Source organism: Poecilia latipinna, unplaced genomic scaffold (genome assembly GCF_001443285.1).
Source record: "Poecilia latipinna isolate Pla-1442-1.1 unplaced genomic scaffold, P_latipinna-1.0 Scaffold281, whole genome shotgun sequence".
Lineage (NCBI taxonomy): Eukaryota > Metazoa > Chordata > Actinopteri > Cyprinodontiformes > Poeciliidae > Poecilia > Poecilia latipinna.
The window spans coordinates 422,691-434,828 of record NW_015112897.1 but is presented as its reverse complement, the minus strand read 5'-3'; the positions used below and the strand labels follow the sequence as shown (position 1 = coordinate 434,828).

Below are 12,138 nucleotides of genomic sequence, written 5' to 3'. Positions count from 1 at the left end.
CAATCAGTGAAGGGTACAACTGGACAAGCGGGCTACGACACAGTTTTTTTCCTCTCAGCGCTTAGACTGAATCTAGCGTTTTTTATCGTGTTTTAGCTTAATAACACGAGCAAAAGGAACGAGGAAACGAGAGTGAAATAAGCGAGTTGGAGCTAACTGGAGTACTTTCTTCACAGCGTGGGTTTTTGGGACCGTTAAAGAGACGTTTTGCCCCCCTCCTCTTTTGACAGCTGGCTTGCGGATTGCCCCCGTTTTACACTTAAAGTTCAGTGGTGAGTGGGTAAAAACTAGCTTAAAAAGGAAACGGGGCAGGCTGGACGCACTCCGTGTAAAATAACTAGCCGCAGTTTTTCCTGAACATAATTCTATTTCTGCGTAATGTTACATCTAACGGTGTGTATAAAAATCAGGAAATAACTCATAATAAATGTGTTTAAAGGTCAGAATACGGTTCTCGAGGTTAGAGGTGGGTAACACGAGCTGTAGCAATTTTACCCACACTATTTAGAACAACATAAATGTTTTATTTCATAATAATTCCCACGTATTCAGCCACGTTAGTGTTGAAACAAAACGGAAGCGTCTGAATGTCTTAATTAGTCGTGAGAAATGCTTTAATTCGCGAAGCCACGCAAGCAATCGTGTAAGAGAGTGAAAAGCATCGTGGTGGATGTTTGTCCACATGCTGCGTTCAGGGACCTTTTGTAAGATCTGAATTTTTAAGATAAAAGTTCAGATTTCTAATACTCATTTTAAAAAATAGCTACAGTTTGAAAATATGTTATTTGTTTAACTTTTTGGCAAAAAACTGAAAAATATATGTTTAGTTTATTTTTATTTTAATGGAGTAAAGGATACATAAAAAAAGGAAAAAAGTATTTTAATTAAAAACCTACTGCTCTGGCTAGGGAAAACATTCAACAAACAGGCAAAAATAAATGAATAAATAGATTTTAAAACTATTTTGTCTTTATAAAACTGAGTAATAATAATAATTAAAAAATTTAAAAGTAAAAAAAAATCTTCATAACTAAAGAATTCGGTTTTCTGAAATACACCTCAAAAATGTGTAAAAAAAATATTAAAAACTGAATAAAAAATTGAAATATTTCATTCACAGAGAAGTAAATCTGGCTTTGTCAACACAAAAAAACCTAAAAAGACAAAGGTACAGTCATCTAATCTTTTATACAAAATTAGGATAAAATTTGCATTTCTAAAACAAGTATCTGTACAAGTCTTAATTGTGCAAATAATGTAGCTCATTTTAATTTATCATGTGATCAACTGATTTATTGCTGATATATATTATTTATAAATATTATTATATAATTTTTGTATTTATTTACTGCTTTTGAACTTTCTGCCTAGACAGTTGAACATATTTTGATTTACAATGTGTTTGTTAACGTTGTCCTTTTTACCAGCATTTGTAGACACATCTACAAATCTTGATTTTTTTTTTTTTAATTTTCTATTTATTTTTTTTAAATGACAAAAATAGAGAAGAGAATTAGGAGGCTTACAAATCTGACTCAGTTCCACCGGTTCTGTCAGGAGGAATGAACCAGAACTCCAGCTGATTTTGAAAACCTAAATAAATAAATCTGACATATTCTCCCTGTCATTATTGTATAATATAGCAAATAGAAATACTTCAGGTAATTCTAACTGACTTAAAGCATGAAAGGTTTGGCCTGATTTAACTTCAAACAGAGGAAACATTTTTTTTATACAGTGTATTTAAACAGACCCAGAAAAAGACATTTGTGTGTTAAGTGACTGCTTAGGGCCCCCACACCACCAGGGGGCCCCCACAAGCACCAAGGTAGCATGATAGAAATGTGTGTGTGTGTGTGTGTGTGTGTGTGTGTGTGTGTATATATATATATATATATATATATATATATGCTACCACATATGAAAAATTTCCATTATTTTTATAGTTATACATAAATTAATTGCTTCCTGTTGATGGCTCCACTGTTGTGGAAACGTAAGACATCAAAGTTGTTTTCAATAAATTTTGTGTTTATCATCTGCTATTACTTTCAGATGGTTGAAATAAAATGACACACTTGGATAAAATCAAAATCCAAATATTTTTTCTTAGCTTGCTGCTCATTTAAGATAAAATAAATGGTATAATTACATTATGCTAATGCTAGTAGGTGCTAATAGGTATGTTACACACAAAGAGTAGCTTAGGAATGATTAAGCATTTGCATGTTGACATGTTGGTCCCAAAAAAGGCTTGAACCACCCCTGTAGTTAAACTTCTGGTTTCAACTGTAAAATGCTTTACAAGCATATAAAAATACTAGTTTTTAATTTTCAGTCCTATAACGTTTTACCGTAAAGTCGGTGCACACTTTCCCAAACCTTTAGAACACTCTAACCCATATTTAAAAACTTGACTATAAACCGTTTTTGCCGAGTTGCATGACTGTCACTGAAATCCCGACATGTCCGAGCTGCTATAAAGTCCGCGAACGCATCAGCATAGCACGATAGCAGCAGGCTAACAGGATTTAGCTCAGAGAAATCCCCCGCTGGAGAAACGACGAGCGAGCACTCTTCGCTGGGCACTTCAACCCGAGTAACGCTGCGCTTTCAGACGAACACCGACAGAACAATGCCAGGTAAATATAAATCTCTAACGGCTGCATGTAAATGACCGGCGATTGATGCGTGTTAGGCGGCGGTTATGTTGGTAAGCGGACGCTTGTTTTGTTGACCTGCTTCAGGGATGCTGCCATGCTGTAGCAGCCTGCTAGCTGATAGCGAAGCCCACTTTGTTTGGCCTCAAATATTCGCGTAGCACCTGCGTTTGTCCTCGGTCTGTTTCGAGGCGTTTTAAAAGCTAATTTCGTCCTTTTTAATTTGACGATTGTATTGTTGGGGATGTTTTTGCGCTTTTTGAGTTTGAAGTAAAAACAGTTTTGCGGCAGGCAGCCAGCCCCCCTCCGCTCTTTGTTGTTGCTGGGATAGCTTCTCACCTTTTCCTTTTTTTTTTTATTTTTTTTTTAGGCCCCGTCCACTGACAGTCTGTTTACAGCCGGCCTCTGAGCATTACCTCAGCTAAATCCGTTCACAACAGGCTGCCTGGGGCAGAGCTTTACACCTGGAGGAACCCGTTAGCAAGGCGTTAGCTTCGAGCCGCATCGGTCCTGTTACATGCAGCTCTGTTACATCACGGAAACAGTTCGGAAGGCGCTTATTTACACTGTTTATTATGGCTGAAACGGACAGTTTAGGAATGGTTTGCTCCCCCCTGCTGATAACTCATTAAGTCTATTTGATATTTTCAATGTTTCTCATACAATTTAGCGTATAAAATGTCATTAAAATGGGTTTTAAAATTCACAAATTATTAGGAAATTCCATAAACTGAATTGGTTGGTCATTACCTCCGTGTATTTGCACTAAAATGAACAAAAAAACATACAAGGTTTAAAATTGCAATACAAAACAAGTTAAAACATTTAAAAATGTGGTTTTAATCCAAAAATACTAAAAAAAAAAATGTTTTACTTATTTGGTTTACGTATATTCTCATATTTACCTTGATGTTTATTATTATATATTTTCTATTTACTTTAGTTTTTCTTGTAAATATTTTTATTATTAATCAAAACCTAAAATTTATTGTGTGTAAAAATACTTGGCTAATTGGATTTTGGTTTAGTTTTGCTGGTAAAATGATTAATTTACATTAATTTAGCTGTCCCAATCGTTGCTGCTTGTGCTCTTAAAACGATAACGAGGGCAGTAGAAAAGGGGGAAATAATAAAAAAAAAATATATATAAAATTTCATAACATGGTGATAACCCTTACAAACATGGAAGTTTTTCTTTTTAATACAGTAATTTAGAAAGAGTTGGAAAATGCAGTGTAATTGTAGTTGGTAGCCAATTTTATATATTTTTTAATAAAAATTTTTAAACCTGTATGCAGTGACAGATTTAGAGCTAAATGGACTTTGCCTTAACCTCACAGAAAAAAAAAATTGCATAAATAAAACCTTTTTTTCCACTTCAAGTTACATTTATATCCACCCTGTGTGTTAATTATACAAATAAAAATGTATTGAAAATGACTCTTCTAGTTGCTTCCTTTCACTAATGATGGAAGTCTGGATGTTTTAAGATGAATGTATATACCTTTTAATACAAAACCTTGTATTACAAAGTTACATTTCAACACTGGAATTTAAGATGTGTGCATGGAAAACTGTAATTTCACAATATGTTGGTGTGTTTTGACCGCGCTAATTGGATTTCAGCATCATATTTGTTTATCTTAACTGATAATTATTGCTTGAACAATGCAGATGTGCGTTAGTTGCATTTTAATGGGAAGGCTTTAAGGTTTGGCTGCTGAATGCGTTTTCTACAAGAGTTTAATTGTTAGTTGCAGGCTGATATGATGGGGTTTAAGTTGTTTTTAGTCGGTCTATATTAAATATTTAAAGGATTTTGCTTTGGATGCAGTTTTCTATCAGGGCCACCATTACTGGGCTTATTTTCTTTATTTGTCACTCGTGGTTTTTCCTCATCACATTTGAAGCTTTAGCAGTTCTCTGACTTTTTACAAACCTTTAATATAATTTTTAACACATTTAATTCGGATTCAAAGCAGCTCCTGAGATTTCTCTTTAAAGTAATTCTTTCTCCTTTACTCTCTCCTGACCGGTTTGTTTTTCATTCATCAGTTATAGCTAGCTGTTCGATTAGCCGTCTTTATTGCTTCTTGTAAACGGAGCCAGACGCATCTTTCCTCTGTCCTCTAACCTACTTAGGTTACATGTTTGTTCACGCTGTCTTGAAAAACACCGCTTGTCCGTCTGTGTCAGGGTAAACTCCGCTTGCACATGGCCGCTGCGCTGCACAGAGCGTGAGAGGAGAAACATTTCTGTCTGAGGTCTGGAATTGGCTCATTATGGGATGTTTTCTGCAAGTCAAACATTGCAGAAACGACACCTAGGTCGGGTCGGCCCTAAAGCTGCTCGTTGAGAGACATGTGTGTATATATATATATATATATATTTTTTTTTTTTAACCACGTGAGTCATGACTGGCCTGTAGCAGCAGGAGGATTATGTCATCAGTATGGGCTTGTCAAGTATAGTAGTAATACTACGTCTGCGTGAGAAAAGCGCTGATCAAATCCTGACTCCTTTCACTTGGAGGAATTTCTTTGCTTTGTGACAACAGGCTGCTGCTCCTGTGGCTCTTTGTATGTCTGTGAACTGTTATTGATCGGGACGCAAATATCCCAGATGAGGGAGGGAAAGTCCCACTGAAGGAAGAGGAAGTCTTATTTACAAGGGAACTAGATTTTTTTTTTTTTCTCACTTCCTGAAGATATTTACTCTATGCTTATATAAAGAGTTTTTCTAGCGGGACTACCACAACTACTGCTTTTAATGTTTTTATTTATTGAAAAAAGTAATATCTAAACATCGCTGATAACATTTTATGCAATTTAACATTGATATAAATTATGTAATGTAAAAAGAGACTAAAGTATAAAATTACTTTCTACTTGAGAAATGTTTCTTAGTTGGCAGTGGATGAAGCTGTATGCATTTAGTTAATCTGAAATATGTCTGCAACGTGTTTATAATATTTTTAAAGTAAACTTTTGCATTAAATGACAGGAGAGTTGTATTTTAAAAACATTCCCAACAAGGCAAAGTAGTATTTACTGTAACATAACCAATTACTTGGTTTTATTGTATTTAGTTTGTTTTATTTAAAAGTAAAACAAGCCTTAATAATTACGTGACACGCCAACATGGACTAACAAGTTATTGTGAAGTTGAAAATGAAGGACAGATGGTTTCTGTTGCATTTAGAGTTGAACATTTTGCACGATTTTCCTTCTAGAATAGCTCACACTCATTAGTTTTCAAGTCTTTCCACAAATTCTCAATTGGATTTGTGGAAAGACTGTAATCAATTTTGTAATCAATCAATAATCAGTAATCAATAATCAGTAATCAATAATCAGTAATCAATTTTGCCAATTGATTACTGAATTGGTAATCAATAAGGCAAAATAAGGCAAATTCCAATAGAAAAACATTTTCTATTAAAGTTTTTACATAAAATGTAGTAATGGAGACAGTAACATTACTCTTATTTTGTTTCTAGTATTGTTTTTAAATGTGATTTTTTTATTTTTTATTTTTATGAAGAACAAAACGATTTGATCAGCTGCACAAAAGTTAATCAATCCGGTGCGTTTCTAAATGTTTCCGTTAACATTTACTCACAGACAGTCGCAGCAGACGGGACAACTTGTCCAGTTTCTTAGAACATTTTGCCTTTTTTTTCCTTTTTTTTTGGCTTGGCGTCATCCTGAGCCGCTGCTCATTCCTTGTGCTGCTGAGGTTCTCAATGAAACTTCCTGTCTGCCTTCGCCCGGGCCAGAAGTTGTCCCATATCTGAGGCAACTTCATCCTTTGAGATGAAGTAACTTGGCTCAGCTGACGGAGCAGCAGATGGATCGGTCATAAATCCAACACTCTGAAATCAAATGACCGAATCGTATCCTTATGGACTCGACTTTTACAAAGCTCTGTTAGTGATCTAAATATGTGATTCTGGTGACTCTTCCGGACAGGAATTTGACACTTCTGTACTAGAGGATGCATTCACACCAGCCCTGATTAGATTGAACTCTAGTTTGTGTAGAAACTCCGGTTTGTTTGCGCGATCAGGCTCTGATGTGGCCCAATAAAAGCAAACCCTGGTCCACCTAAAAACCTCGATCTCGGTTTGGTTGAAGTGAACTCTGTCATACGAATGCATGTACACGCAGTTCGAATGCATATATGGATACCAAGCGAGCCGGCAACAACTCCAAAGGCAGGAAGTAGACTACAGTGCAGGGGATTCTGGGTAAATACAACCAAAACAAACACTCAAGTCTAACACTAGCGGGAGAAATTACTGAGTTTTGCAAAAGAGAAATCATTCAACTGCTAAAATCTGACACCACTCCATTTTTGTCGTTACATTCAGTGTTTCTTGGTGCAGCGCCCCCACAGGTGTGGAGGGGAACAGGTTTTTCAATTAGTTTGGTTGGTTTGAGCCAGTGCAGTGTGAAAGCAAACTGCAGCAGCTGAAAATGCAACAAATGTTGCAGTTATGGTCAGAAATGCTTTAAATTATACCTCAACAAAAATGCCGCAGAATTATCATTGACTCCATCGATTATGCTGACTATTTGTGGCTTATTCTAGTCTAAAACCACCTCTACTGTCCTATTTTAATGGTTAGAACATCAAATATACCTAAATATGCATTAATAAGCGCAGTGTAAACCGTCCTAGCAGTGCAGCAGAAGCTAAGGTCTACAGTTCTTATGTCTGCTGTTGGGGGAACAGCCAATAATCTGTCAAGTAGCATTGTGTGCAAATATTTCAGCTTCCCAAGCTGCATTTTCTTTCAGATATTTTAGATGCGCTCTACAGAAAAATCTGTAATTGGAAAATTTCCTCAACTAAACAGAAAAATCCACCAACATTGAACCATAAGAAGGCGGAAAATGTTTGATTCCTGCTTTATGACGGTTGTAAATAATTTCTTTACAGATGAGTTTTTATCATGAAACGAGGATTTCTTCAGAGAATTTTCATAAAACTGAAGATTGACCATCAAAAATCTTTTTTGTTTCCTGTGAAATCCCTCTTCTAAGACAAATGTATGAGTGTTGCAACGAGCAGCAAGATTTCACATGACTCATTTTATTTGCCTGGATTGCATCATGTGCAGCAATCTGCAGCAGCTGAAGAAAATAGAAGTAATATCTGTCTGTGATTTTTTTTTTTTTACGGGGTAAAACAATTTGAGATCCTGTTGTGCGTTGAGGTTTAATGGAGTTATTTACCCACTTCTCTCCTGGTAAACTGTTCTTACGATATTTGCTTGCAGTATTTTTAAACGCTTGTCCACATTTTAGGCTTCAGATTTGCTTTAATGAAGCGTCTGGATAAAAAAAAAAAAGCCGCTTTAGGCAGAGTGAGTCATCTGAGCCACGTCACATTAAAACGTGCTTCAGCATTTGTGAATGAAATTATAGTCTGCAACCCTCAGTGCTCAGACAGGAGCCCTTTTTTCTTTCTTTCAGGTTTTAATTCATTAGTTGCACTTCCTGCCTTTTCCAGCCTCCACCTGCTTTTAAATTTCATTTGGTTGCTTTCCATTAGCTTTCCACACACTGTGAGTTTGCCTGGTAACGGAGCTGCGCGTTCGTCTCTGGTTAATGATGAAACGTGTGTTTTACTGCAGCGCCGCCTTCCTAATCCAACTGGAGATGGTAAACAAAATGCCTGAGACTCTATTTGGGCTCCTGGCTGACTTGGTTGATGAATCGGGTCACCTAACTGGATCCATCCCGGCTGTTTCCCTTATCAAGATGTTATAATGAGAAGGGAGTCATTCTGATGAACCTGGATCATATCCTAAATTTAACAACCGAGATATTGAACTTGTTGGACATTTCTTATGTTTTAGGGCTGGACGATGTATCTGAAAAACGTATCGTAATATAAGCATTTTGTGTCGGTCGATATCAATGATTATAGATTAGTTTTTTGCTTTAAATATCTGAAATGGTGTCAAACTTGTGGGGTGACCTTTCCTATTTTTATCCAGTTTTCTCTCCATGCTGTTTTTTTATTTTTAAGCAGTTATGAGGGACTTGGGCCTGTCGCAATAAGCAGTTAATCAATTATTCACATGAAAAATTAAATCAAACTTAATTTTCAATTGTATGATTTATTTTTCTATCTTTTTGTAAAAAAAAAACAAAAAAACTGGATGACAGAAGTTTTTTGGACTCGACTAGCTCTTGTTTTGAAGGACAGTTTGATTTAAACTCGTTTTATTTGTTGCCTCTATTTAATTTTTGTGTTGAATGTTTGTTAGAAATTAAAGTTTATTGATATTTTACAATGTGTTCTTGCATTGTTATTCCATTAATGTTATATTACTTCAAATTGGTCTCAAAACAACAACATTATCGTTTATCGCAATAAATACTAGGATCATTTGTTGTGACAGGCGTAGAGAGACGGTGGCGAAACCTTTAACTTCTGCTGCGCAAGTTACTCAACAGGTTGCTAGGTAACCAAAGTTGTGAACTTGAAACTGCTGGCCGCCCAGCAGGTTGTTGCTAGGTAACCAGAAAGAGAGTTGGTTGATTCCACCAACTTTCCTTCGCTGGTTGAGCAGCTGAAGCCTTTCCTCTGCCTACATCCCCCAGAATCCTGTGCGGTTCTGGATCGAAGTTCAGTTGAAATTACTGGATCTTTCACTGATATTGATTACGCGTTTATGGTCCAGCCCTATCACGATCTTCACTTTCATTCTGTAACCGTCCAACAGAGCCAGCTGAGATGAGCGGTCCAGAGGTCGCCAACACACCGGGAGGCGGAGCGCCGGGAAAGGAAGGGAAGGAGCCGGTGGCCAATGGGCACGCAGGAGACGGACCCGATGCCAACCCGTTTGCCGAGTACATGTGGATGGAGAACGAGGAGGAGTACAACAGACAGGTGTGTTTATGTAACGTACCATTTCATGTTGTAGGAGTCCCACATTTCCTTTCCCTCTTTCCATACAGTGGAGCCAAAAAATATTAACAGTCCTGGTAGATGTGAAGTTAATGTTTTCACTCGATATACAACAGTAAAATAAAACTGTATAATAGTCAGCTTTGAAAATAATCTTTATATTACAGAAAGGGCTTTTTAGTGTTTAATGAAGGAATTTTAACTGCATTACAGCAATCAAACCCTTAAAATGTCTGAGGAAAAAAATGCTTCATTCTTGTTTCTATTGGTAGTTTTACTTAAGTCTGTTTTTGTAGCATAGCAGGGAAACGGTGATTGACAGCACTAAGACCCGCCTCCTGGCTCTGATTGGTTGTTTCTGATCATCTGTGCATTTCTGCAAATGGCAGAGGAGCTTTTTTTTATTTAAACATTCACAAAAGTTACATACTGCAGTTTTAAATTGTATACTTCAAATGCTGACGTATATTTTTGCCGTTCCTCATGTGTATTTTATTTTATTTTTTATCTCCCAGGTGGAAGAGGAGCTGTTGGAGCAGGAGTTCCTGGAGCGCTGCTTCCAGGAAATGCTGGAGGAGGAAGACCAGGACTGGTTCATCCCTTCGCGTGACCTCAACAACCAGGGAGTCGGCCAGCTGCAGCAGCAACTCAACGGGCTGTCGGTCAGCGACCACCACAGCAACGTGGAGGAAGTGGCGGTGAGTCTGCGTCTCTCCTCCCCCTCACACACACACATCCTGTTTACAAGAAAAAGTTTTAAGTCTTTTTTCTTGTCGTCTTCTGCAGAGGAAGAGCATCTTGAATCCTGAAGCGAAGGAATTTGTCCCAGGGATGAAATACTAGAAGTCCCCCTCACCCCCATGGAGCCTCCATGCACACATGAGCCCTTGCACATCCAGAGACTCTTTACGGCCATGGCCGCACACATTCTTATTGTTACACACACACGCATACACACACCGTACACACTTGAAGTCAGTGGCGTGCCGGTAGGCCCAGTCGGGGGGTGGGGGGATTTCTTTTTTTTCTTTTCTTTTTTCCTCTTTAATCTTTTTATTTTTGTTTTTTTTCTCGTAAACTGAGGGGCGCTGGGCCCCGCAGACGCTAGCTCATCGTTTGCATTTCACGTGTCATATTTGCCGTTTTGCAGAGCATGCAGAGCTCACTGTGGCTCCCTGGGAACTGTGGCAGCTACCTGAGAGAGATGCCAGGTCAAAACGTCAACCCAAAGGCTTTACAAGAAATCTAAATCAGTTCGGATCGACACTTGTAACTGCTTCATTTTCAATTTTTTTCTGCTTTGTTTGTTTTTTCTCCAAAATGAGCAAACACCATTTTTAGTAGGAAGAGGGTTTCAGCAACAGCAAGGCTAAAGAAGGACAAGAATTTCAGGGGACTCCAGTGAGGTTCTGTCTGCTCTGCAAACTCATCAGTCATTAAAATTAATTAAATCCGATATATGAAAACTCCTGGTTACATCGCAGCTCTTGTGCATCCAGAGATACGAGTTCACCTGTAGCGGCAGCAGCTCTGTTTCTGAACAAACCCGGACGCCTCCTGCCCTCCCCCGCCGTTCATCCCCCCACCCTGCCTGGCAGTTCATTTCAACCTGTCAGGGCAGACATGGACAACTGTAATCGTGGATGAGAAATTTATTTTTCAGATTTTATATAGAAATCCAGGTTTATCTTTTTGTCCAGCGCGCAAGAGCCGAGGTGGTTTAACGTCTAAATCATGCATCAAGTTGAGTTTGTTGTTTAAAAAAGAAGAAGAAAAAAAAAGATTCTAATTGTTTAGTTTGCTATCAGCTTCATGCTTGGTTTCAGATTGGGTTTATTTGGGGACCAGCGTTGTTATGGGAACGAGGGTGAAGAGGAGACGGGCTTGCTTTGAAACACAGCCGCTGCCTCCTCCTGCTGGACCGGCTCTGTTCGTTCAGATTTAGTGCCCAGATCAGGTTCTCAAAAATAGCTTTGTCTCCTTTTTTTTTTTTCCTTCTCCTTTCTTTCCACTTTGTGTATTTGAGGACGAGGCGTTGGTCTCTACTGTGGTGTCCAATTTGTCCTGGTAAAGTGGAGCATTTGGTGGACAGTATTGCATCCCTCCAATTCTTTTTATTCCTACTCGAGGACAGAATTTGTTTTTCCTTCTCGACGAAGTTCTTCCTTCTAAACCAGAACTCCTCGTGGATTTTCCAGAGTTTGTATTGTTTGAATATAATATCAGTTAAATTAAGGAGATGCTGTTGGCTGCAGTCGCAAATTACGACGTCCCGTTTTCTGAGATCTGCCACGTCGGCTTATAAATTCAGCGGCAGTATTATGGAGAAACCATCAGAATATTTCACCACTGGGTAATTAGTCGTCCTATTGGCTCGTCTTGGTGCTGTTGCTGCCTGTAAGCGCAGGAGTTCTGGTTTTCAGGCGGAACTTCCTCAGTGTTGGACCACAGCACCGAACGGCAACCTGGGGAACGGAGAAGCCAGCAGGGACCGTCCTCCAGGTGGATCGTACAACATGAAATCATTTTTTTTTTTTTGGTGATTTTTGTTTTG

At 38.1% G+C, this 12,138-nt stretch overlaps 1 protein-coding gene across 2 annotated transcripts; it reads left to right on the top strand.

Annotated features, from left to right (window-relative positions):
• Positions 1 to 257: 257 nt before the first annotated feature.
• Positions 258 to 11,349, top strand: paip2b (poly(A) binding protein interacting protein 2B). 2 transcript variants are annotated; one of them, XM_015033873.1, is made up of 4 exons: positions 258 to 272; positions 9,400 to 9,566; positions 10,100 to 10,282; positions 10,371 to 11,349. In XM_015033873.1, exons 2-4 carry the CDS (start codon positions 9,411 to 9,413, stop codon positions 10,425 to 10,427), a joined length of 396 nt encoding a protein of 131 aa, XP_014889359.1. In that variant the 5' UTR covers positions 258 to 272; positions 9,400 to 9,410; the 3' UTR covers positions 10,428 to 11,349. The 2 variants fall into 2 exon arrangements, with proteins under 2 accessions (XP_014889359.1, XP_014889358.1); XM_015033872.1 differs by lacking the exon at positions 258 to 272 and adding an exon at positions 2,481 to 2,642.
• The last annotated feature ends 789 nt before the right edge of the window (positions 11,350 to 12,138 follow it).

Coding starts and splice junctions, on each gene's coding strand:
- paip2b (XM_015033872.1), top strand. Junction 9,567..10,099: donor AGGAGGAGTACAACAGACAG/GTGTGTTTATGT, acceptor TTTATCTCCCAG/GTGGAAGAGGAGCTGTTGGA. Junction 10,283..10,370: donor GCAACGTGGAGGAAGTGGCG/GTGAGTCTGCGT, acceptor CGTCTTCTGCAG/AGGAAGAGCATCTTGAATCC.